The sequence below is a fragment of the Halichoerus grypus genome, chromosome 2, assembly GCF_964656455.1.
Source record: "Halichoerus grypus chromosome 2, mHalGry1.hap1.1, whole genome shotgun sequence".
Lineage (NCBI taxonomy): Eukaryota > Metazoa > Chordata > Mammalia > Carnivora > Phocidae > Halichoerus > Halichoerus grypus.
Window position 1 is genome coordinate 96,947,332 of NC_135713.1, and position 25,412 is coordinate 96,972,743.

Consider the following 25,412-nt stretch of genomic DNA (forward strand, 5'->3'; position numbering starts at 1 on the left):
TAACTAATGCACAGGGAATATAGAAGACACAGGCATGCATCCCAGGATATCATAAAAGGCAGATTGTGGCAGCCCAGAATTATTACATAGACTAAGTGTAACGATTCTAAATGTATTGGCAGTCATTAAATGTGCATCTAGTGGTCTGGGGATAAATCGGGATGGGGAATATTCAACCTCTGTGTGGAAACACTGGGAGAAGATACCTCAGGAATTTTTAAGAATGCCAGTCCTAGTTCTCCCAACTTCCTACCCCTCAGATGTTTTTAAAGTTTTCCAGGTGATTCTAATGCGTAGCCAGCGTAGCCACTTTTATAAATTCTGAGTTCAGTGACCCCTACCATTTCTTAGCACCTGTAGAGGAGAATCAAGGAGTAGCCAGGGTAGGAGACCTCATTTAACTTTTCTGGCTCTCCGGAAACTTCAGGTCCTGATTCTCAAACTATAGCTATCAGAATCACCTGGAGGTTGGGGTACCTGAGTGGCATAGTTGGTTGAGCATTGGTCTCTTGGTTTCTGCTCAGGTCGTGATCTCAAGAGTTGTGAGATCGAGCCCTACATCGGGCTCTGCACTCAGGGCAGTCTGCTTAGGACTCTCTCCCCCTCCACGCAGCTCTCTCTCTCAAATAAATAAATCTTAAAAAAAAAAAAAATCACCTAGAGGGCTTGTTGAACCACAGCTTGTTCAGTACTTGAAACTAATATAACACTATGTTAATTATACTTCAGTTTAAAAAAAACCCCACAGATTGTCTGCCTCTCCCCAGAGTTTCTGATTCTCTTGTCTGAAGTAGGTCCAGAGAATTTGTGTTCCCTCTGTTGGTAATGCAGCAGATCTTAGAGAACGGTCTTCTAAGAACAGCTCAGAATAGCATGTCAGTATTAGTTTTATTTTTGTTTTTTCCTATAGTATAATTTTGGGTTGTCACTTTTTAAAGGAACTGGAGTTAATAAATGGGAACTATTTTGAGGAGATTGAAAGTATTTTCTCTGACAAAGCATAGTTATGTTAAAAGTATTCTAATAAGTCATGCTAAAATAAAATTAATATGTTACTTTTTCTCCTCACTAGAATATGTGTTGCTCTAAAATAAAATCAAGTTTAAAAAGATTAAAGCCGTATGTGCCTCTTGGAAGAAACTACAGTTCTCTACCAGGTACAAATTTTGATTCTTCTCATTGTACTTAAACTGCTTGTTTGCTTTCTCTCATTGGCAGACATTCCTTTATTTATTTATTTATTTTTAAGATTTTATTTATTTATTTGAGAGAGAGAGAGAGAGCAAGCACAAGCAGGGGGGAGGGGCAGAGGGAGAAGCAGGCTCCCCGCTGAGCAAGGAGCCCGATGCGGGACTGGATCCCAGGACCCTGGGATCATGACCTGAGCCGAAGGCAGATGCTTAACGACTGAGCCACCCAGGCGCCCAGACATTCCTTTATTAAGGGTCTCCATTTTGACCCTTTCCTTGAGATGATTAGGAGTTGGAAGTATTCTGATAGATGCCAGGAGGCAGTACTACTAGGCCTGTATTCTTCATCTGCTGGCTGTCCAAATGAGCTAAACAAAGAGAACGGTTGCTGGCTTTAGTAGCTGGCTCAGAAGTTTAGACGGTTGTCTACTTGTAGAGTTGCTCTTGCTGTAAAATACTGTTTTTCTAGTCCGTTTCTGGTTTTTATACAAAAGTATTTCCTGTCAATAGAGGTTTGCCCAAATAATTCATTTTGAAGGTTCTTTTTTTTTTTTTAAAGATTTTATTTATTTATTTGACAGAGAGAGACACAGCGAGAGAGGGAATACAAGCAGGGGGAGTGGGAGAGGGAGAAGCAGGCTTCCCGCGGAGCAGGGAGCCCGATGTGGGGCTCGATCCCAGGACCCCGGGATCATGACCTGAGCCGAAGGCAGACGCTTAACGACTGAGCCACGCAGGCGCCCCTTGAAGGTTCTTAAGAGTAGTTGGTTAAATATTTATCTGGGATAGTTTGCGTTAGGTAAAATGGCTATTAAAAGCTTGATGCTTAGGGCACCTGGGTGGCTCAGTCAGTTAAGCGTCTGCCTTCAGCTCAGGTCATGATCCTGGGGTCCTGGGATCGAGCCCCGCTTCGGGCTCCCTGCTCAGTGGGGAGTCTACTTCTCCCTCTCCCTCTGCCCGCTGCTCCCCCTGCTTGTGCTCTCTCTGTCAAATAAATAAAATCTTTTTTTTTTTTTTTTTTTTTTTTAAAGATTTTTTTTATTTATTTATTTGAGAGAGAGAGAGAGAATGAGAGACAGAGAGCACGAGAGGGAAGAGGGTCAGAGGGAGAAGCAGACCCCCCGCTGAGCAGGGAGCCCGATGTGGGACTCGATCCCGGGACTCCAGGATCATGACCTGAGCCGAAGGCAGTCGCTTAAACAACTGAGCCACCCAGGCGCCCTCAAATAAATAAAATCTTAAAAAAAAAAAAAAAAGCTTGGTGCTTGAAGAACTGAGGAATTCTGAATGTTCTTCCTTTGTTTGAAGTAAGCAAGCATATGGGAGACTCTTTGAAACTGGTTTCATTATGTGGCCGTTCTCACTACCATCTTCGTCATGTGAGAATCGTGGAGTAAAAATACTGATAGGTTGTGTGACTTGTAATGGCATGTGAATTTAATGCCCTGCATTATTGATTTATATCTATATTTCTGTATTTTGTTATGCAAATTTATCTGTAGCCATATAGATCATCTGTAAGTCTTAAAACTGCCATCAGGTTTTCAAAATACAGTAGAACTATTCTTAATTTATTAGAGACATTTTGCAAAACTGATTTAAATAGTAGGAAGGTATAGATTAAAATTATAAATGTAACTGCATTTTTGCTTTGATATTATTAATAAAATACATCGTAAGCACGGAGTAAATTATTATGGGCTTTTTGTATTCCAGAAATACTACTTGGCCTTTTAGAAGTATCCTGTTCAGTGATACCTCCTAGGCCATCTTTAAAGGTGCTTTGTGTTTGGGGTTACTGAGGGAAGACAGATTTCAAATTGTACGAAAATTTGTTATTTTCTTTTTCTTTTTTTTTTTTTTTAAAGATTTTATTTATTTATTCGACAGAGAGAGAGACAGCGAGAGAGGGAACACAAGCAGGGGGAGTGGGAGAGGGAGAAGCAGGCTTCCCGCGGAGCAGGGAGCCCGATGCGGGGCTCGATCCCAGGACCCTGGGATCATGACCTGAGCCGAAGGCAGACGCTTAACGACTGAGCCACCCAGGCGCCCCAATTTGTTATTTTCTGATACGAGGATCACTGTTCACTCTTTAAGCCTTGACAATGCAGGTTTACAGGACTGTGCATTTTATTTTTCTTTGATTTAAATGCTGTGGCCGTGAGATTATTGTTATGAACATTCTAATTCTACAATTCTATTTATTATGTCTATTACAAAATTATAGAAAGTGGCAAAGACAGGGGTAAATTTATATTTTTCTAAGGATATGATCTAGAAATTGATGTTTCAGAACTTTATCTTAGGGGTGCCTGGGTGGCTCAGTTGCTTGAGCGTCTGCCTTCAGCTCAGGTCACGATCCCGGGTCCTGAGATCGAGTCCTGCATCGGGCTCTCTGCTCAGTGGGAAGCCTGCTTCTCCCTCTGTCTCTGCCTGCTGCTCTGCCTATTTGTGCTCTCTGTCAAATAAATAAATAAAATCTTTAAAAAACAAAAACAGGGGCACCTGGGTGGCTCAGTCATTAAGCGTCTGCATTTGGCTCAGGTCATGAGATCGAGCCCCGCATCGGGCTCCCTGGTCAGCGGGAAGCCTGCTTCTCCCTCTCCCACTCCCCCTGCTTGTGTTCCCTCTCTCGCTGTGTCTCTCTCTGTCAAATAAATAAATAAAATCTTTAAAAAAAACCCCAAAAAACCCCACAGTGTTCCCACTCCCTGTGTCTCTCTCTGTCAAATAAATGAATAAAATCTTTAAAAAAAAAAACCCCAAAAACCAGAAAAAAAAAAAAAAAACCCAGAAAACTTGATCTTACATCATCTATTGCCTTTTCTTTACAGATTGCAGGAAAATAATTTTTAGGTAAATGAGTTTATATTTAGCTTGGATTTTTACTTTAATTGGAATTATGGTATTTGTTTAAAATTACTTTAACTTTTTTGATTTGCAAATTAAAGGAAAATTTCTTAAACTGTTAAATTGTAACCCTTTTTCCATTAGGTTTAGTTGGAAATGATATCAAATCTCTTCATTCCATCATCAGTCCTCCCATAGCTAAGTAAGTACTATCACTGATGCACTCTTTTCCATATGCTGCTGTAAAAAGTTAAGAGTTTCTGTCATGGACTCAATTTAGCATTGTTAATTTAGCTTTCTGCCCTAGCTAATTTTAAATAGATGTTGGTATGTATCTTAAAAGCTATTTTTTTCCTGAATTCAGTACTAAATGTTTTTAATGTAGCAACAGTACATAGAAATAAGTAAAAGATTCATAAGATTGTAGTTTGCCCTTTTGTTAGCTATTTTGTCAGAATAATGTGGTAGGGAAATGTTTTCTGTTTTTCTAGTTTTTATAACATAAAAATTATTGAAATACTAACCAGATTTGAAATTTGCAAAGTGTACATATTTTGGTTTTACATTTTTATTAATGTCCATCTTGTAATACGTGCTTTTTTTTCTACTTTTTAAACAGAATCCGTAATATTGGAATTATGGCTCATATTGATGCAGGCAAAACTACCACCACAGAAAGAATATTGTACTATTCTGGATACACAAGATCACTAGGAGGTTAGAATGGATTCCTCCTCTCTCCAACCCCCATTAGCAAAAAGCATCATTGGAAAATATTTTGATTAAGAAGTCAACCTAGAGATCTTGAGTATGGCATGGAAGCACTGATGTCTAAACCACAACACAAAGATAAGGTAGTTGCAATACCCACTAAAGAGTCTTCTTAGGTTCAACTAAACATTCAGATTCACAGGACTATCTTGGGCAACAGTTCACCCTGGTCTACTCAGAAGGCAATTAGGACAGGAACCATAGCTTCCCAGCATACCAGCAATAGGTGTTTGTTTCTGCACTTCTTAAAACAGTCCGCATAGCTTCTGGGAGCTATCTTTGGCTACCCAAAAGTGATAGTTTACTTTAACAAGATTCACAGGAGCCACCCTGGCTTACAATCCTCATGTCCCTTAGGAATGAATACCTACCTCTTATTATAACTCCGTGGGCTATCTTCCCAGTTTACCATAAAGGATATGCCATACCCCACTCAGGGAAGCCTAAAACTGTGTATCTCCATCAGGTATTTACAGTTCACATAAAGCTCTTCCCAGTTCAGATATAGCTTACCAATCACAAATTATTTTTTCTATATAATATGTTGCCTAGCAACATAGTTGACATACTGTGTTCTCTGGCTTCTAGAAGAAAAGAACCAGAAAGTTAACCAAAGGTCAGATTCTCATGCAGAAGAAAGGATTTTGTTAATCCAACCCACAGTAGTAGTAGTATTTACCTAAGTATTGACTTTTTAATTATAATATGTCAAAAACTGTGGTTCTTGACCAGTTGTGCACATTTGAATCCCCATGTAGTTTTTTTTTGTTTGTATTATTTGGTTTTTAAATGACAGTGCCCTAGCACTAGTCTGGAAATTAAGATTCAGCAAGTATGTAGTATGGCCTGGGTGTCTGTATTTTTGTATCATGTATTTTGAGAGTCTGTATTTATCTCATACACATTTATGATTGTTGTGTTTCTCTGATGAATCCGCTTTTTTTTTTTTTTTTATCATTATGAAGTGCCTTTATCTTTGGTAAAATAGTTTGTTTTGAAATTTGAGATTTCAAGGTCATGAGGTCCCTATTACCAGAAGTGGAAATGAGTATCTTTTCAAAAGCTCCACAGAAATTTTGAAATGCATTATATTGACAACCATTTCTCTAGACCCTTGAAATTGGTTGAGACTTAACAGTATTTATAGAGGAAAAGAACACCCAGGATTAGAATATTCATGATGATAGTTTCCAAAATGGAGGAACACGTTTTTCATAGAATTACTGCTATGTAAATGGAGCTATAACAGCAAAACATGGAACATTATTATGCTTCCTCTTGTGACACAAATATGATCTTAATTCTTCCCTCACATCCCTAGTTTGTATCCCTGAAGCAAGGGTCTAGATGAGGTGGCACAAGCAACGTTCAAGTTACCTTTTTTTAATTGTGCTAAAAAACACATAACGTTACATTTACCATATTAACCGTTTCTGAGTGCACATTTAAGTAGTGTTATGTATATTTATGCTGTTGGCAACCAATCTTTAGAACTTTTTTATACTGCTTAACCCAAACTAAACCCATTAATAATAACTCCACATTATTTCCCTCTGCCCTCAAGGTTTGTCTCTACAACAACTCTGTCTCTGTGACAACTCTATGCATTATACTGTGCTCACCACCTGACATCATACAACGCTATTACAATGCCATCAATTGTATTCTGTATGCTGTACCTTTTATCACTGTCACTTATTCATTCCATAACTAGAAGTCTCCCTCTCCCCTTTACTCATATGTCCATCCCCCCCATCTTCCTTTCCTCTGGCAACCATTAGTTCTCATTGTATTTATGGGTTTGCTTCTGCTTTTTGTTTTACATTTCACTTAGCTTGCTACCCTCTACTTCCATCTGTGTTGTTCAGGTGGCAAGGATCTCATTATTCTTTGTGGCTGAGTAGTATTCATATGTGTGTGTGTGTATGTGTGTATGCATTACATCTTCTTTATCCATTCATTTATAGATGGACTCTTAGATTGCTTCCATATCTTGGCTATTGTTAATGCTACAGTGAATTTGTGGGTGCAGATATCTTTTTGTTTTTGTTTTTCTTTTCTTTAGTTTTTTCATCATGATAAGTGTACTCTGTATACTAATCCCCTATTTCCCCAACCCTCCACCCACCTCCCCTCTCTTAACCATCAGTTATATACTTTATACTTAAGAGTCTGGTTTTTTTTGCCCCCCCCCGCCCCTTTTTTAAGTAGACTCCATGCCCAGCACGGAGCCCAATGTGGGGCTTGAACTCATGACCCTGAGATCAAAACCTAAGCTTAGATCAAGAGTCGGATGCTTAACTGACTGAGCCACCCAGGTCCCCTACACTTGAGCTTTATCCGTGTTGTTGCAACTGTCAAGATTATTTTTTTTTTTATGGCTGAATAATATTCCAGTGTGTATGTGTGTACACCACATCTTTATCCATTCATCTATCATGGACACTTGGGCTGCTTCCATATCTTGGCTGTTGTAAATAATGCTGCAGTAAACATAGGGGTGCATGTATCCCTTTCAGTTAGTGTTTTTGTATTCTGGGGGTAAGTACCCAGTAGTGTGATTACTGGGTTGTTAGGATAGTTCTGTTTTTAACTTTTTAAGGAACCTCCCTTCTGTTTTCCACAGTGGCTGCACCAGTTTGCATTTCCACCAACATTGTAAGAGTGTTCCTTTTTTTCCACATCTTTGCCAACACTTGTTTCTTACGTTTGTGAGTTCAACCATTCTGACAGATGTGAGGCGATAGCTCATTGTGGTTGGGATTTGCATTTCCCTGATGAAGAGTGATTTTGAGCATCTTTTTATGTGTCTGTTGGCCATCTGTAAGTCGTCTTGGGAGAAATGACTGTTCACGTCTTCTGCCCATCTTTTAATTGGATTATTTGTTTTTTGGGTGTTGAGTTGTATCAGTTCTTATATATACTTTGGATACTAACCCTTTATCGGATATATCATTTGCAAGTATCTTCTCCCATTCAGTAGGTTGTCTTTTAGTTTTGTTGTTTCCATTGCTGTACAGAGACTTTTTATTTCAATGTAGTCCCAATAGTTTATTATTGCTTTTATTTCCCTTTCCTCAGGAGACATATCTGGAAGGATACTGCTAAAACTGGTGTTAGAGAAATTACCTCCTGTATTCTCTTCTAGGATTTTTATGGTTTCAAGTCTCACATGTGGGTCTTTATTCCGTTTGAGATTATTTTTGTGTATGGTGATAGAAAGTGGTTCAGTTTCCTTCTTTGCATGTGGTTGTCTAGTTTTCCCAACACCATTCATTGAAGAGACTTTCCCCCATTGGATATTCATTTCTCCTTTGTCGAATACTAATTGACCATATATTGTGGGTTTATTTCTGGGTTTTGTGTTCTATTCCATTGATCTGTGTGTCTATTTTTATGCCAAGTACCATACTTTCTTTGTTTTTTACTGCAGCTTTGTAATATAACTTGAAATCTGGGGGCGCCTGGGGGGCTCAGTCGGTTAAGCATCTTCCTTTGGCTCAAGTCTTGATCCTGGAGTGCCGGAATCAAGCCCCGCAGCAGGCTCCCTGCTCAGTGGGAAGTCGGCTTCTCCCTCTCCCCTTCCCACTGCCCCTCCCCCTGCTTGTGCTCTCTCTCTCTCTCTCTCTCACTCTCTCTGTCAAATAAATACAATCATTAAAAAAGAAAAAAGAAATCTGGAATTGTGTGATACCTGCAGTTTTGTTTTTCTTTTTCAAGATTGCTTTGGCTATTTAGGGTCTTTGTGGTTCTGCACAAATTTTAGGATTATTCTAGTTCTGTGAAAAATGCTGTTGATATTTTGATAGGAATTGCATTAAATATATAAATTGCTTTAGGCAGGGCGCCTGGGTGGCTCAGTTGGTTGGGCGACTGCCTTCGGCTCAGGTCATGATCCTGGAGTGTCTGGATCGAGTCCCGCATCGGGTTCTCTGCTCGGCGGGGAGTCTGCTTCTCCCTCTGGCCCTCCCCCCTTTCATGTGCTCTCTCTCATTCTCTCTCTCTCAAATAGATGAATAAAATCTTAAAAAAAAAAAAAAAAAAAAAAAAATTGCTTTAGGCAGTTTGGACATTTTAACAATATTTGTTCTTAAGCATGGAATGTCTTTCCATTTCTTTGTGTCGTCTTGAATTTCATCAGTGTTTTATTGTTTTTAGAGTACAGGTCTTTCACGTCTTCGGTTAAGTTTATGCCAAGGTATTTTATTGGTTTTGGTGCAGTTGTAAATGGGATTGTTTTCTTAATTTCTCTTGCTTTACTATTAGCGTATAGGAATGCAACAAATTTCTGAACATTGATTTTGTATCCTACAACTTTACTCAATTCATTTATCAGTTTAGTAGTTTTGTGGTGGAGTCTTTAGGGTTTTCTATATATAGTATCATCTCATCTGCAAATAATGAGAGTTTTACTTCTTACTTACCAATTTGGATGCCTTTTGTTTCTTTATGTTGTCTGATTGCTGTGGCTAGGACTTCTAGTACTATGTTGAATAAAAGGGGGTGATAGTAGGCACCTTGTCTCGTTCCTGACCTTAGGGGAGAAGCTCTCAGTTTTTCCCCCAAGATGGTGGCTGTGGGTTTTTCATATAAGGCCTTTATTATGTGAGGTATGTTCCCTCTAGACCTACTTTGTTGAGGGTTTTTATCATGAATGGATGTTGTACTTTGTCAGATGCTTTTTCTGCATCTGTTGAAATGATCATATAGTTTTTACTGTTTATCTTATTGATGTGATGTATCATTTTGATTGTTTTGTGGACATTGAATCACCCTTGCATCCCAGGAATAAATCCGACTTGATCATGGTGTATAATTTTTTTAAATATATTGTTGGATTCGGTTTGCTGGTATTTTATTGAGGATTTTGCATCTATATTCATGAGAGATCATGGCCTGTAGTTCTCTTTTTTGGTAGTGTCTTTACTGGTTTTGGTATCAAGTGGTACTGGCTTCATAGAATAAATTGGAAGTTTTTCTTCCTCTTGTATTTTTTGGAACAGTTTGAGAAGAGTAAGTATTAACTTTTTCAATGTTTGGTGGAGTTTACCTGTGAAGCTGTCTAGTCCTAGACTTTTGTTTTTTGATGATTGATTCAGTGTCATTGTGGGAATTGGTCTGTTCAAATTTTCTATTTCTTCCAGCTTTAGTTTTGGGAGGTTATATGTTTCTAGGAATCCATCCATTTCTTCTAAGTTGTCCAATTTGTTGGCATATAGGTTTTCATAATATTCTGTAATAATTGTTTGTATTTTTGTAGTATTGGTTGCTATTTCTCCTCTTTCATTAGTGATTTTATTTGGGTCCTCTTTTTTATGAGTCTTGCTAGGGGTTTATCAATTTTGTTGAACTTTTCAGAGAACCAGCTCCTGGTTTCATTGCCCTGTCCTATTGCTTTTTTAGTTTACATATCATTTATTTTTGCTCTAATCTGTATTATTTCCTTCCTTTTGCTGGGTTTGGGGTTTATTTGTTCTTTTTCTAGCTGCTTTAGATGTCAGATTAGGTTGTTTATTTGAGATTTTTCTTGCTTCTTAAGGTAGGCCTGTATTGCTAAAACTTTCCGCTTAGAACCACTTTTGATGCATCCCAAAGTTTTTGGGTTGTTGTGTTTTCATGTTCATTTGTTTCCATGTAATTTTTGATTTCTTTGATTTCTTGGTTGACCCATTCATTGTTTAGTAGCATGTTATTTGTCCTTCATGTATCTGTGGTCTTTTCAGATTTTTTCTTGTAGTTGATTTCTAGTTCATAGTGTGGTCAGGAAAGATTCATTGTATGACTTCGATTTTTATAATTTGTTGAGACCTCTTTTTGTGGCCTTCTCTGGACAATGTTCTGTGTGCATTTGAAAAGAATGTGTATTCTGCTATTTTAGGATGGAATGTTTCTGAATGTATCTGTTAAATCCATCTGGTCCAGTGTGTCATTCAAAGCCGTTGTTTCCTTGTTTATTTTCTGTTTAGATGATCTGTCTACTGATGCAAGTGGGGTGTTACAATCCCCTATTATTACTGTATTATTATCAAATTAATTCCTTTAATTTTGTTATTGAGTGTTTTATGTATTTGGGTGCTCCCATGTGGGGTGCATAAATATTTACAGTTGTTATATTCTCTTGCTAGAGTGTACTCTTTATTATTATATAGTGTTCTTCTTTGTTTTTTGTTATAGACTTTGTTTTAAAGTCCGTTTTGTCTGATAAGTATTGCTACTCCAGCTATCTTTTGACATGCATTTGCATGATAAATATTTCTCCATCCTGTCACTTTCAATCTGCAGGTGTCTTTTGGTCTGAAATGAGTCTCTTGTAGGCAGCATATAGACGGGTCTTGTTTTTTATTCACTGTCACCCTGTTTTTTTTATTGGAGTGCTTAGTCCATTTACATTCAAAGTAATTATTGGTAGGTAAGTGTTTATTGCCGTTTTGTTACTTGTTTTGTGGTTGTTTTTGTAGCTTTTTTCTGATCCTTCTTTTCTTTCATGGTTTGTTGGCTTTCTTTAGTGATATACTTGGGTTCCTTCCTCTTTATTCTTTGCATATCTAATACTGGTTTTTAATTTTGGTTACCATTAGGTTTGTATATAACATCTTCTGCATATAGTAGTCTATATTAAGTTGATGATTGCTTAAGTTTAAGCCCATTCTTTACTCCTCTCCCCTCTCCCTGCCACGTCTTTGATATAAGGTGTCATACTTTACCTCCTTTTATTTTATGAATCTTTTGACTGATTTTTACAGAAATACTTATTTTTAATGATTTTATATTTTTTACCTTTTATACTTTTACTTATGGTCTTTGCTTTTCACTCAGAGTCCTCTTTTTATTTCTTGGAGGGCTGGTTTAGTGGTCTTGAACTCCCTTAGTTTTTGTTAGGCTGAGAAACTCTTTATCTCTACTTCTTCCAAATGATAGCCTTGCTGGATAGAGTATTCTTTTTTTTGTTTAAACATTTTTTTTTTTTTAAGATTTTTGTTTATTTATTTGACAGAGGGAGACAGCAGGAGAGGGAACGCAAGCAGCGGGAGTGGGAGAGGGAGAAGCAGGCTTTATGCCAAGCAGGGATCCTGATGTGGGGCTCAATCCCAGGACCCTGGGATCATGACCTGAGCCGAAGACAGACGCTTAACCACTGAGCCACCCAGGCGCCCCTGGATAGAGTATTCTTGGCTGCAGATTTTTTTCCTTTCAGCACTTTAAATATAACATGCCACTTCTTTTTTTTTTTTTTAAGATTTTATTTATTTGACAGAGACACAGTGAGAGAGGGAACACAAGCAGGGGGAGTGGGAGAGGGAGAAGCAGGCTTCCTGCTGACCAGGGAGCCCGACGCGGGGCTCGATCCCAGGACCCTGGGACCATGACCTGAGCTGAAGGCAGTCGCTTAACGACTGAGCCACCCAGGCGCCCCTAACATGTCACTTCTTGCTGGCCTGCAGAGTTTCTGCTGAAAAAGCCCCTGATAGCCTCATGGGTTTTCTTTGTATGTAACTGTCTTCTTTTCTCTTGCAACCTTTAAAATTCTTTATCACTCGTTTTTCCATTCTAATTCTGTATCTTGGTGTGAACCTCCTTGGGTTGAATTTGTTGGAGATCTCTGTGCCTCCTGAATCTGGATCTCTGTTTCCCTCCATGCATTTGGGATGTTTTCAGCTATTTTTCCTTCAGATACATTTTCTGCCCTCCTTTATCTCTCTTCTTGGATCACTATAATGCAAATGTTATTATACTTAATTGAGTCACTGAGATCTCTAAGTCTATACCGATTATGGAGTATTTGTCTTTGATCTCTTCAGCTTGTTTGCTTTCCATTACTCTATCCTCCAGGTCACTGATACATTCCTCTGCTTCTTGTAGCCTACTGTTTATATTTCCATCTATTGTATTTTTAATTTTATGTATTGAGTTCTTCATGTCTGATAATGTTTTTTTCTCTCTTTGCTAAGGGTCACACCGATAATGTCCACTCTTTTCTCAAGTTTAGTGAATATCTTTATGATCATTACTTTATTATTTATTTATTAATTATTACTTTAAATTCTCTGTCAGGTATACTAATTTCTGTTTCACGTAGATCTCCAGTTGTGATTTTGTCAAGATTTTCATTTGGGACAAATTCCTTTGTCTCCTCTTTTTTTTTTTTGTCTACCTCTCTGTCTGTTTCTGTGTCTTAGGAAAGTCAGCAATGTCTCCTAGTCTTGAAAGTAGTTGCCTTATGAAGAAGAGGTTCTGTAGTGCCCTGCAGTGCAGTGTCTCCTGTTCACCAGAACGTTACACTTCAGGGGAGTCTCCTGTGTGTGTTTCTTGCATCCTACTATTATGCTTTCCCTATCAGTCCAGACCCCTGCACAGACTCTGCCTGTTGTGAGCTGTGCTTGCTCTCTGTGGTATTAGTGAGACCCAGGCAGGGTGGTCCTGGGGGGGCGTGACTATAGGAAGGCTCAGGGGTGGTGCAGCAATGTTTGCAAAATTTGCAGGGTCACTAGGAGTAGGCCAGATCCCCTAAATTGCGGTGGTGGCCGGTCACGCAGCATGTGTTAGCGGCCTGGCACAAGGCACATGTCTGAGGTAGCAACAAGGGGTGCATGGGTCTGTGTGCATGGGGGCTAGGGGCCTGTGGCCAGCTGGGCAGGGCACACACGCGACGTCAGCAAAATCTGCACTGAGCTGCTAGACCTGGCCACAGGCCCCAGAGTGCGGTGGCCACAGCGGCACAGCATGCAGAGGCATTGACTGGGTGGGGCATGTGCAGCGTTAACAAAATTTGCCCTGAGCCCAGGGCCAGCGGACTTGGAGTGGGCGAGTCCTCAGGAGAACTCATGGGCCTGGTGCACTGCTAGCGGGTTAGTAGCAAGTGTCTGTGCAGCACTGCCTCCGGCAGGTGTCTCTGTGTTTATGCTGAGGCGTAGTGGAGGAAAATGGCCCCTGCCAGCTCCTCTGTTTCCAGAGAAGTTCCCCAACGTGCCCCGAAATCCATATAAACAGATCTTCCCCTGTTGCCTCTTGCTCAGGCTGTTACCTCTTTAAGGGTGGGGACCTGGCTATCACACACCTTCCTGGCTCCCCTGCTGCTGAGTCAGCTGATGTTCAAAGCTCCAGACTCCCAGGTCTGCGGTTATACAAACTCACGGAATTTAGCCCTTCTGGGTTTCAAGGCCAGATGTTATACGGATTTATTTTACCTGTGTGGACGCCCTGGTGCTTTCCCTTCTCTGCGGCAGTAGCTCTCTCCCTCCTGTTGGCAAATCGCCACCACCTTTCTGCCTTTCCTAACGTCTCCAGTGCCGGCAGTTTCTCTGCATTTGGTTGTGGATTTTGTTGTGCCAGTCTTCAGATCGCTCTCCAGTTTATTGACTTGGATGGGAGTGATACCTAGTTGTAAATGTGGGACGGAGTGAGTTTAGGGTCTTCCTACTCTGTCATCTTGCACCCCCCCACACACAAATGTTTTAAAAACGGCTTCATTTGGAACTTTTGGTTAGCTATTTGGTTATGATCTCATTAATGGTGTTCGTTTGCTTGGTTATGTTGTGAATAACAACACTAATTCTTTAACACAGATATTTGGAGTTCCTGACAAATACATTTTTCTTGCTATTTCCCCCCCCGTTGGTACATATGTATATATATTTTTATACACACATATACATACACAAACAGTGGGGAACCTGGCTAGCATTTCAGAGGTTTAATGCTGACATAAGTAGTGGTAGTATAAGGCCATGATAACTTGTGGTTTTGAATTTTGAATGGTAAAGATTAGCTCATTTTCATTACTTCTGTATAAATTTAATCAGAATACAATGCATAAATCAAGAATTTTAATGCAGAATAATTTGAGTGACCTTTTTGGTAGTCAAGATGAACTTTATCCATGACTTTGTATTGTAGAAATTCTACCAAGATTTTATTTTCATTTGTACAAATAAATTTCTTTTTTGGGGGAAAATTTAGTAATGAAAAGGGTTTGAAAAGGAGAATTTAACTTTGGAGGAATTTTTTTCTCTACTTTGTTCCATGTAGCTACCATTTACTTATCATTTACTGAGCTAGGTACTTTATATAGTCTCATTTCATTCTTGTAACAACCCCACAAGGTTGCATTTATTAATCTTGTCTTACAAACTAGGTTAAGTAACTTGCTTAAGGTAATAGAGTAGTAATGGTAAAGGTGGGATTTAAATCTAGGTCTGTCTGGGCTCTTTCATTGTAGTGCCCTGCCTCCTGTCCAGGGATCAGGCATGAGGAACATAAGTTAAAGAAGGGATAATGAAAGTTAAACTAGGGGGAAAAAAATGAAAGGAATATCGAGTTCAATGAAATTAAAATATTTAAACAGATTTTTATCTTAGTTGTTACAGAAAAATTATTTTTATGGAAAAATTACTAATTTTGCTGGAAAAGCTTTTTCTAGAACAAGGGCTTATTTAGAGAAAGATTAAGGGCTCTAAATATTAAACAAGATATTTTACAAACAGTCTTAAAGCAAATTAAACTGTCAAGTAGAGGGTCGCCTGGGTGGCTCAGTTGGTTAAGCATCCCACTCTTGATTTCTGCTCAGGTCATGATCTCAGGGTCCTGGGATCAAGCTCCGCTCAGTGCGGAGCCTGCTTGGGATTCTCTCTCTCCCTCTGCCTTTTCCCCCACCCCCACTCGCATGTGTGCGCACACACACTCTCTTTCTCTCTCTCTCTAAAAAAATAAACTGTCAAGTAGATATCATATCGCAATGAAATGTACTTGGTATCAAGCCTGTGTCATCTTTTTCTTTGCTAGATGTTGATGATGGAGACACGGTGACAGATTTCATGGCTCAAGAGCGAGAAAGAGGCATTACTATTCAGTCTGCTGCTGTTACCTTTGATTGGAAGGGGTATAGGGTCAATCTAATTGATACACCAGGTATGGTGCTGTTCTAGCAATGCAGAGATGCTGCATCATTGGAGGTTTTTTTTGTTTGTGGATGTGTTTTCTTTTAAATTGTGGTAAAAAATATATATATAAAAAATATATATGCATCATAAAATTTACCATCCTAACCATTTTTAAGTGTACAGTCAGTAGTTAAGTATATTTACGTTGTTGTGAAATTCTCCAGAAGTACTTCATCTTTCAGAACTGAAACTGTGTATTTATTATACAACTACTCGTCTTTGTCCCCTCCTCCTACCCCTGGTAACTACCGTTTTTTACCTTTTTTAACTACCTTAGATACTTCGTATAAGTAGAATCCTACAGTATTTGTCCTTTTGTGACTGGTTTATTTTGCTTAGCATACAGTCCTTCAGGCTTCATCTGTGTTGTAATATGTGACAAGATTTCCTTCATTTTTAAGGCTGCATAATATTCCATTGTACATATATAACATGTTTTGTATATATGCAAAACTTTATACCATTCATCCATTGATGGCCATTTGGGTTGTTTCCACCTCTTGGCTATTGTGAAGAGTGTTGCTATGTACGTGGTCTGCAAATAGGTCTTTGTGACTCTTCTTTCAGTTCTTTTGAATATATACCCAAAAGTAGGTATATGCTGGATCCTATTTTGTTTTGTTTTTTTAAAGAGTAAGTGTTATGTTTCTCATCTTTTTCTTAGGTCATGTGGACTTTACCTTGGAGGTTGAGCGCTGCCTTAGAGTGTTGGATGGTGCAGTAGCTGTGTTTGATGCCTCTGCTGGTGTAGAGGTAAAAATACTGCCAAAGTAAACAAGCTACAACAGCATGATTTTTTTTTTTAAAGTAGAATGTATTAGATTTAGTTAACTGTAACCCTATATAAGTTCATATAATTCAAATTACGGTGAAAGGAAATTGGAATTTAATATTGCAGTGTGATCTCTATGTGATATCAGATATTTCATAGTAAAAGGAAAGTAGTTTGCATTTCTGAGGAAATACGAAAGTTGGTGTTGAGAACTATGAAGGGCTTGAGATTCTTCTACCTTACTTTCAAGCTAACTAGTTAGTCTGCCACAGTTTTATGGCATGCTGGCAGAAGACACAAGACTCTTGAGTCATAGACAAAGAACTTTATTAGTCACAGAAATAGCAATAGCCAGAGTGATAGTGTTATCTTGTGTTATTTCCTCAAGACCCAGTTCCCACAGGATGATCTAAAGGGAGGCATGTGACAGTTGCACATGCAGGGGAACCCTGTGCTTAGAAAACGCATATGTTTTATAATGGGCAGTAAGCATGCCTGCTGGTTGCTCTGGAGAGAGACATTATCTTCCAGGGTTATAAGCAAACCTACCTTTTAATCCAGAGGGAGACACTGTCTCTATCTTTCTAAGCTGTTGATTATATCAACATCTTTTTTTTTTTAAGATTTTATTTATTTATTTGACAGAGAGCGAGAGCACGAGCAGGGTGAAGGCAGAGGGAGCAGCAGACTCCCCGCTGAGCAGGGAGCCTGATGTGGGACTCGATCCCAGGACTCTGGGACCATGACCTGAGCCAAAGGCAGATGCTTAACGACTGAGCCACCCAGGTGCCCTATATCAACATCTTTGAAAACATAGCCCAGAACAAAGGCAGTCACTGCCTCTCCTAAAAAAAAAAATACGTAGAAAGCTGAAAGACCCATGAAGAATTATCTCCCAACAGTTAATATATATTAAATTCTTGAATAAATCTTAAAAACAGAATTATAATAATTTACACTGGGGTTAGTTATGCACTCTTTAGCTGGTATCCCCATTTGTCTTATAATTTCAAGATTGGCTCAGTGTTGAATAAAGAATCATCTTCAGTTCTTCTAATCTTAAAATTTTACTAAAAGTGATGCCTAAAGTGATCAAAATTAACATACTCCAAATGGTACAAATTGACAGTATGGGCTTCCTGATCTGATGCACTAAGAAGGACACAACATTACCAGTGTTTTATTCCTGGCAGAATGTTTGGCCCCAGTCTGATCATGAAAAGACAGTCAGATGAATGTAAATTGAAAGACATTCTGCAAAACAACTGGCTAAGGCTTTTCAGAAATTGAAAAAAATGTAAATGTAAAGAAAATGAGTGATGTCAAGTAAAAAGGTGAGGTACTATTTTAAACGATTCTGAAGATACAAGAAAATTAAATGTAATATCTTTGGCAGGATTCTGGATCTAAAAACAAAAAGTTAAAAAGGACATCATTAGGAAAACCAGAAAAATTTACATATAGACTATGTTATTAGAAAAAAATATGTGTCAGCTTAAATTTTTTTTGAGTGTGATCATTGAAAATGATTATGTAGGAGAATGTTCTTATTTTTAGGAAATAGAGGCTGAAGTATTTAGGATTGAAGTGTCATGATATGTGCATCTTACTCTAGTGCTTCACTTCCCACCCACACATACACATACGTTGTTAATTTGAGTACTTTGACCAGTAGATGCCAAGATGGGGTACATGTGTAGGAGATTTATTGGGAGAAATGCCTGTGAAGAATAGAGAAGAAAAGAGAGCAGTGGCAGAGAACAGTCAGACCACAAAGCAGATCTGACGTCTGTCTATAAAGGAGAGGGTAAAAGAAGGAGGATTGGGTAGGAAGGGTCTCAGACTACAGCATAGTTCCAAAAGGGGTTTGGCGAAGCTGATGGGTAGTCCTCAAGCCAAAGTCACCTGTTGGAGAAGTCCCACAGGTCTTAGAGGAATAACCTACATTAGTATTTCTGCCGTACTCAGCTATTAGCTGGGCCTTGAGAGACCATGGTGGTAGACAAGATGAGCAGCAGTTGGGGCTATGAGTTAATTAAGTTCTTTGTAGTAGATCCCAATGGCATGTTCTCATAGCCACACGTATAATGTGTGCATATGCACGTTTGAAGAAGAAAAGGCAAGTGTGGCAAAGTGTTCATATTTGGTGAATCTAGGTGAAGGGTACATAGATACTTATTGTACTATTCTTTCACCTTTTTTATAGATCTGAGATTTTTCTGAATGAGAAGTTGTTATATATACATATATTTTGTCATGTTAGATTAAATATTGTATGAATGGTAAGTTTCCAGAGTGCATTAACACTATTATGTAGGAAAATATTGTTTTAGGAAGTATGTGCTGAAATTTTCACAGTACATGTGTATGATCAAGGACTTGTATCCAGAATATCTAAAGAACTACAAATCAGTGATAAAAACTAACAACCCAGTAAAAAAATAGACAAAGGACTTGAGTGGATATATGAATGGCCCAATGAGCACATGAAAAGATGATCAGTCTCCTTGGTTATCAGGGAAATGCAAATTAAATTTACAAAGAGAGACTATTTCATACCCACAAGAATGGCTTAAATTAAGAAGAATGATGGCAAATATTGTTTGAGGATGTGGAACAACTGGAACTCTTTATCCAATGGAATGAGAACATTTGTCCCCTAAAGACTTATTCAAAATGTTTATAGCAGCTAAATTCATAATAGCCTTAAACTAGAAAAGACATAAGTGCTCATCCACAGGTGGATAGAAAAACCAGCTGGCACATTTATACAAAGGAGTTTAGCCAGAAAAAAAAAAAAAGAGAAAGGAAAGAAAGAAAGAAAGAAAAAAAAATGAACCAGTATACCCAACAACATGAATGAATGTCAGAGACTTAATGTTGAGTGAAAGAAGCCACGCTATTTATATGAGATTCAGAAATAGGCAGAATGAATCTGTGGTGACAAATATGAGAACAGGTTGTTTATGAGGGATGGGGAATATATGCAAGTGTACTTATCAGAACTCACTGTACACTTGAGTGTTTTTAATTCTATGTAAATTTTACTCAAAATTATAAAGTGGCTTCTGTTTTAGATAATGTCATTACATTAAGCTTTTTATGCTCTGCTTCAGGGCTTTGGGACTCCACTAGGCACAGGTACTATAACAGACTGGAACTTTTGAAATATTTATAAATAGTAGAATTAGGGCGCCTGGGTGGCTCAGTCGTTAAACGTCTGCCTTCGGCTCAGGTCATGATCCCAGGGTCCTGGGATCGAGCCCCGCATCGGGCTCCCTGCTCAGCGGGAAGCCTGCTTCTCCCTCTCCCACTCCCCCTGCTTGTGTTCCCTCTCTCGCGTTCTCTCTGTCGAATAAATAAAAAAATAAAATCTTAAAAAAAAAAAAAAAAAAAGTAGAATTAAAAGAAGTCAAATAGAAAAGCATATGAGAATTGTTACTTAGAAATACAGTTACTGGCTTTTTTTCCCTCTTCAGTTTACATCAACATTCAAACGTTCATAATGAAAATTTTTATCACAATAGCATTCTTGTAGTACACTCCTTTATGTTCTTTTTTTTTTTTTTTTAAAGATTTTATTTATTTATTTAGCAGGGGGAAAGGCAGGCAGAGGGAGAAGCAGGCTCCCTGCCGAGCAGGGAGCCCCATGCGGGGCTCTATCCCAGGACCCTGGGATCATGACCTGAGCCGAAGGCAGACGCTTAACCATCTGAGCCACCCAGGCACCCCCCTTTTTGTTCTTTTAACATCACAACAACTATATGAATTAAGGCAAAAGTCCATATTTCACAAGTCAGCAAACTTACGAGTTCAGTATTTTGTGACCTGTACTAGGTAAGGTGAAGCTGGACAAAAATTATGTCTTCTGATTCTTGATTAAGTCCTCTTTCTGTGATTCTCAGTACCTTCCAGGTGTTTGTTCTCTTTGTGTAGCAACCTAAATCACCCAAAGTAGTATTCTCAGTTTGAAGCATACCGTTTATCACCCTTCATTACATTTTTAGCTCTGTTAACCTACTAGCAGAAGAGTGACTCTGCAAGTGTAAATGCAGCAGCACTAATTCTGTGCTAGAACAGGGCCCGATTCCATGTTATAATAGCTTCTTAGATCTGTTTGTTCTTTACATAATGACATAGTTGTTTTTGTCCAATATGAGGTTTTTCTTTTTTTCCTTTTTCTTTGCCTTAGGCACAAACTCTCACAGTATGGAGGCAAGCTGATAAACACAAGATACCTCGAATCTGTTTTTTAAACAAAATGGACAAAACTGGAGCAAGGTATTTTAAGTGTTTTTTTCCCCCACATATTAAAGTAGAAATAAAATTTGAGTTTTTAATGGACTATAGCTTAAATTTACAAACAGCTGTTCTCTGTAGAGTATAAATATTCCATGGAATCTCAACTCAATCCCATTAAAAAGTTTCAAAGCAGGTACTTCATAGGTTGAATAACAATGTGGGATTAATAGAGAGCTGATAGGTGATGAATCATCAGATTCTAATGCAGAGAGGCTGTATCCTGTTTTCTAGAAACCTGACAGAGTGATGTCTTGCTGATCCACTGGTTCTAGAGCAGGATGAAATAATCCCTGTGTTGCTGAAGGCTGTGGTTATCCCCATCATTGCTTAAAGGTAGAGGGTAGATGATGATTTCCTGTCCCCCGATTTTTTTTTTTTTTTTAAGATTTTATTTATTTATTTGACAGAGAGATAGCGAGAGCAGGAACACAAGCAGGGGGAGTGGGAGAGGGTGAAGCAGGCTTCTTGCCAAGCAGGGAGCCCGATATGGGACTCAATCCCAGGACCCTGGGATCATGACCTGAGCCGAAGGCAGACGGTTAATGACTGAGCCACCCAGGCGCCTTCCCCCGATTTTCTTTAGCTACTGGCTAACATGCTCTCACTAAAAGGGAACTGGGAGAGAATGTAGATGTTTTAAGACCTGTATAGAGGGCAAAAAAGTTAATACTAAGATGTGATGGTAATGCTCAAAGACTCACAGAATGGTAATCCAAAATGGATACATAATTCTGAGAACATAATTCAGAATTCAGAGAATCAAGAATAAATAGGATTTTGGGGTAATGTGATAAGGAGAGAGAGCCTGGTCTGTGGTGTGAGAGTGGCCAAAACAAAACGTAAACTATCTCTCTCCTAAAACCACACAGTATGCTTTCTGTTTATGTAATTTTCTACTGTAATTCTAAAGCTGATAACATGATATTAAGAATAAGAATGCCTAAGATAAAGGTATAGAAAAATTAGGCTGCCTTTTGGAAAAAAGTGGGAGTTGTGGTGTGATAGCAAATGTTGTTGTTAGAAGAAAGAATCCTTGACTCATTATCACAAATCATGCATTTGAATCTCATAACTGCAATTTATTATCTGTGATTGTGATCAGTTGATTTAATCTTAATTTCAAACTATAGATAAGTGAAAGATAACAATAATAATACCCTAGATACCTGTGTGGCAGGATTATGGTAGATACTCAGGCATTGTTACCTGAAATTGACATTGAAAGTTTATTCAACATACTGTCCTATGGAAAACTGTTAAATGGTGAACATTAGAGACAGTAAAAAGGGTTGTAATTTTAGGGAACATTCTTAAACCTGTTTTAAGGATCTTAACATTTTTAACTCTAGTTATTTTGCTTTCTGCAGTTTTAAGTATGCAGTTGAAAGCATCAGAGAGAAGTTGAAGGCAAAGCCTTTGCTTTTACAGGTTGGTTGATATTTGGTTCATTAATACCTGACAACTCCAGGGGCACCTGGGTGGCTCTGTCAGTCAGATGTCTGACTCTCGATTTCCAGTCAGGTCATGATCCCAGGGTCGTGGGATTGTGGGGGAGCCTGCGTAAGATCCTCTCCCTCTCCCTCTGCTCCTTCCTCTGTGCTGGCACATGCCTGTGTTCACTTGCTCGCTCTCTCGTTTAAAAAAAAAAAAAAAGGCAACAACTCCCAGTTTCCTCATCAGCTTATTTCTTTTTTATTTTTATTTTTTTTTTAAAGATTTTATTTATTTGACAGAGTTAGCGAGAGCAGGAACACAAGCAGGGGCAGAGGGAGAGGGAGAAGCAGGCTTCCCGCCGAGCAGGGAGCCCGATGTGGGGCTCGATCCCAGGACCCTGGGATCATGACCTGAGCCGAAGGCAGACACTTAACGACTGAGCCACCCAGGCGCCCCCTCATCAGTTTATTTTATTGTGACATATATTTTTAAAACTATCTCAAAGACAGTGAGAGAAGGAATGTAAGCAGGGGGAGTGGGAGAGGGAGAAGCAGGCCTCCCGCCGAGCAGGGAGCCCGATGTGGGGCTCGATCCCAGGACCCTGGGATCATGACCTGAGCCGAAGGCAGACGCTTAACGACTGAGCCACCCAGGTACCCCTCAAATCTTTTTTGAAAGAGTTGGCATGTAAATAAAAGTAGATATAGACTATGGTAATAATGATAATAGACATTTGGGGAAAAGTAGGGAAAGATAAGCTTTATCACTGATTCAATTGTAATTGAGTGGTCATTTAACAAAGTTAATCTCACTCTGACTTGGAGTTACCACTTGGTGAAGGCAAAGCTTTCAAAGGAGTTGTGGATGTTGTAAGTAAAGAAAAACTTCTTTGGAATCGTAAATCAGAGGATGGAAAAAACTTTGAGAGGAAACCCCTTTTGGAAATGAGTGATGCTGAGTTGCTGAAGGAGACAACTGAAGCAAGGAACGCCTTAATTGAACAGGTAAAATAAATACTTGGAGTTTACATTTGTGTAAATATTTAGAAACTTTAAAATATTTTACATATTATGAAATTTTTATAAAATTGCATATGGAAATTGTAATGAATAATAGAATGCACACCAATGTTTGTACCACCCAGGTTAAGAAATAGAATATTAGCAAATCTCTTTAATCTCTGTGTGCCATTTACTGTTTATATCTCTCTTTTCCACTAATCATTTACACTTCCCACCACCGCTATCCTGACTTTAGTGTTTTTCTTTCATTTGCTTTGCTTTATAGTTCGCAACAAATGTATGGATTCATGAAGGACTTGGTTTTCCATGTTTTTGAACTTTACATAAATGGAATGATAATTGTTTTTATTTTATAACATTTTTTGCAGATTCATTCCTGTTGTTATGTGTGGTTTGCTTCATTTTTAATCTTGTATAATGTGCCAGTATTATTATACCACAATTTATTGTCTGTTCTTCTGTGGATGCACTTTGAGGTTATGTCTTCTTTTATGCTGTTGGAAACAGTGTTGGTGTGAACATCTTTGTATGTATCTCCTTGTGTATATGTGTAAGAATTTGTTTAGGGTTACACCCGGGAATGGAATTGCTGGGTCAAAGGGTATGTCCATCTTTTACTTTATCAGATGTCACATTAACTTAGAAAATTTTAAAACCATTAATTTTATAGTAGAGAGCTCTGGTCCTCTTCCAACCTCAAAGTTGGGTTTTTTTTTTTAAGGTTTTATTTATTTATTTGAGAGAGATTGAGACAGAGAGAGCCTGAGCAGGGGGAGGGTCAGAGGGGAGAGGGAGAAGCAGACTCCCCGCTGAGCAGGGAGCCCGATGGGGGGGCTTGATCCCAGGACCCTGAGATCATGACCTGAGCCAAAGGCAGACACTTAACCGACTGAGCCACCCAGGCGCCCCCACCCTCAAAGTTTTAATGGAAAATAGTAAGATTGTTAATATTTATATTTATATTGTACTGTTCGTATATAGACTAATAAGTAAAACATGCCTTAAATAAACTCTCTGAATCTTATGATAGAGAAAAACATTTGAGATTTGAGTCCGAACCATTTGACTTTTTTACTTCTAAATTAAACTGTTAACAGTAGATCCTCTCATCATTAATTTTTTTCATTCATCTTTTGTATGAATTTATTTTTGAAGTAATTATTTTCCATTATACGACATAGTAATCATCTTTATCATTAACAGAATGTTGATTGTTATTTTTATTATTGGGTAACAGTTACTGAGGACCTACGATGATCTAGTTTAAGTGCTTTTTATATATTATTTAATCCTCACAATGACTTATATTATCCTTGTTTTACTGGTGGGGCAACAGAAACTTAGAATCCTTAAATAAGTTGTTATACAGCTAATAAGTAGCAGAGCTGGAATCTGAACCCAGGTCTGTCTTCATTTGGAGGTAGAGCTCTTACCCACTTTGCTATACCACTTCTCTAATTTGGGAGGCCATAAACAGAATAAAAGTGGAATTGACATTTATTAATCAATAATTGGGTACATAATTGGTTCCCCTTTGAGGTTTTTTTGTTGTCTTATGCGTGTCTTAGGACATGATGGTATATAATGAAAATAAAATTTGAGACTGTGCAAAATAATAAAGTGCTAATTATAAGGAATATCCCCCAAGGAATATATATTCCTTGTAATTACCACTTTATTTTTGTACAGATAGTCTCAAATTTTATTTATTTTCATTAGAGAGTAAGACCACATCACACCCATTAGGAAAGCTACTATCAAAAAAAATCCCACAAACCACCCCCCCCCCCCAAACCAGAAAACAAGTGTTGGCAAAGATGTGGAGAAACTCTAACCTTTGTGTACTATTGGTAGGAATGAAAATGATCCAGCCACTATGGGAGACAGTGTGGTGGTTCCTCAGAAAACTGAAAATAGAATTACCATATTATCTAGCTGTTCTGCTTCTGGATGTATGTCCAAAAGAACTGAAAGCAGGGTCTTGAAGAGATAATTGCATGTCCTTGTTCATAGCAACATTATTCATAATGACCAAAGGTGGAAGCAACCCAAGTGTTCATCTACAAGATGAGTAGATAAAATATGGTATATACATATAATGGAATATTATTCAGCCTTAAAAAGGAAGGACGGT

The 25,412-nt window shown here is 38.5% G+C and overlaps 1 protein-coding gene across 6 annotated transcripts in view; it reads left to right on the plus strand.

Moving 5' to 3' along the window:
• Positions 1-25,412, plus strand: part of GFM2 (GTP dependent ribosome recycling factor mitochondrial 2) — a 59,668-nt gene that overhangs the window by 7,092 nt on the left and 27,164 nt on the right. For 3 of the 6 annotated variants that reach the window (XR_013445743.1, XM_078067184.1, XM_078067185.1), the window contains exons 3-10: positions 1,073-1,157; positions 4,185-4,242; positions 4,660-4,757; positions 15,591-15,716; positions 16,413-16,501; positions 20,713-20,801; positions 22,190-22,250; positions 23,081-23,260. Coding sequence is in view for 5 of the 6 variants with exons in the window: in XM_078067184.1 (XP_077923310.1) it covers positions 1,073-1,157; positions 4,185-4,242; positions 4,660-4,757; positions 15,591-15,716; positions 16,413-16,501; positions 20,713-20,801; positions 22,190-22,250; positions 23,081-23,260 (786 nt within the window). In the remaining variant the exon portion in view is untranslated. Of the gene's footprint in view, positions 1-1,072; positions 1,158-4,184; positions 4,243-4,659; positions 4,895-15,590; positions 15,717-16,412; positions 16,502-20,712; positions 20,802-22,189; positions 22,251-23,080; positions 23,261-25,412 lie in introns of all 6 variants that reach the window. The other 3 variants (XM_078067188.1, XM_078067187.1, XM_078067186.1) reach the window with 3 other exon arrangements.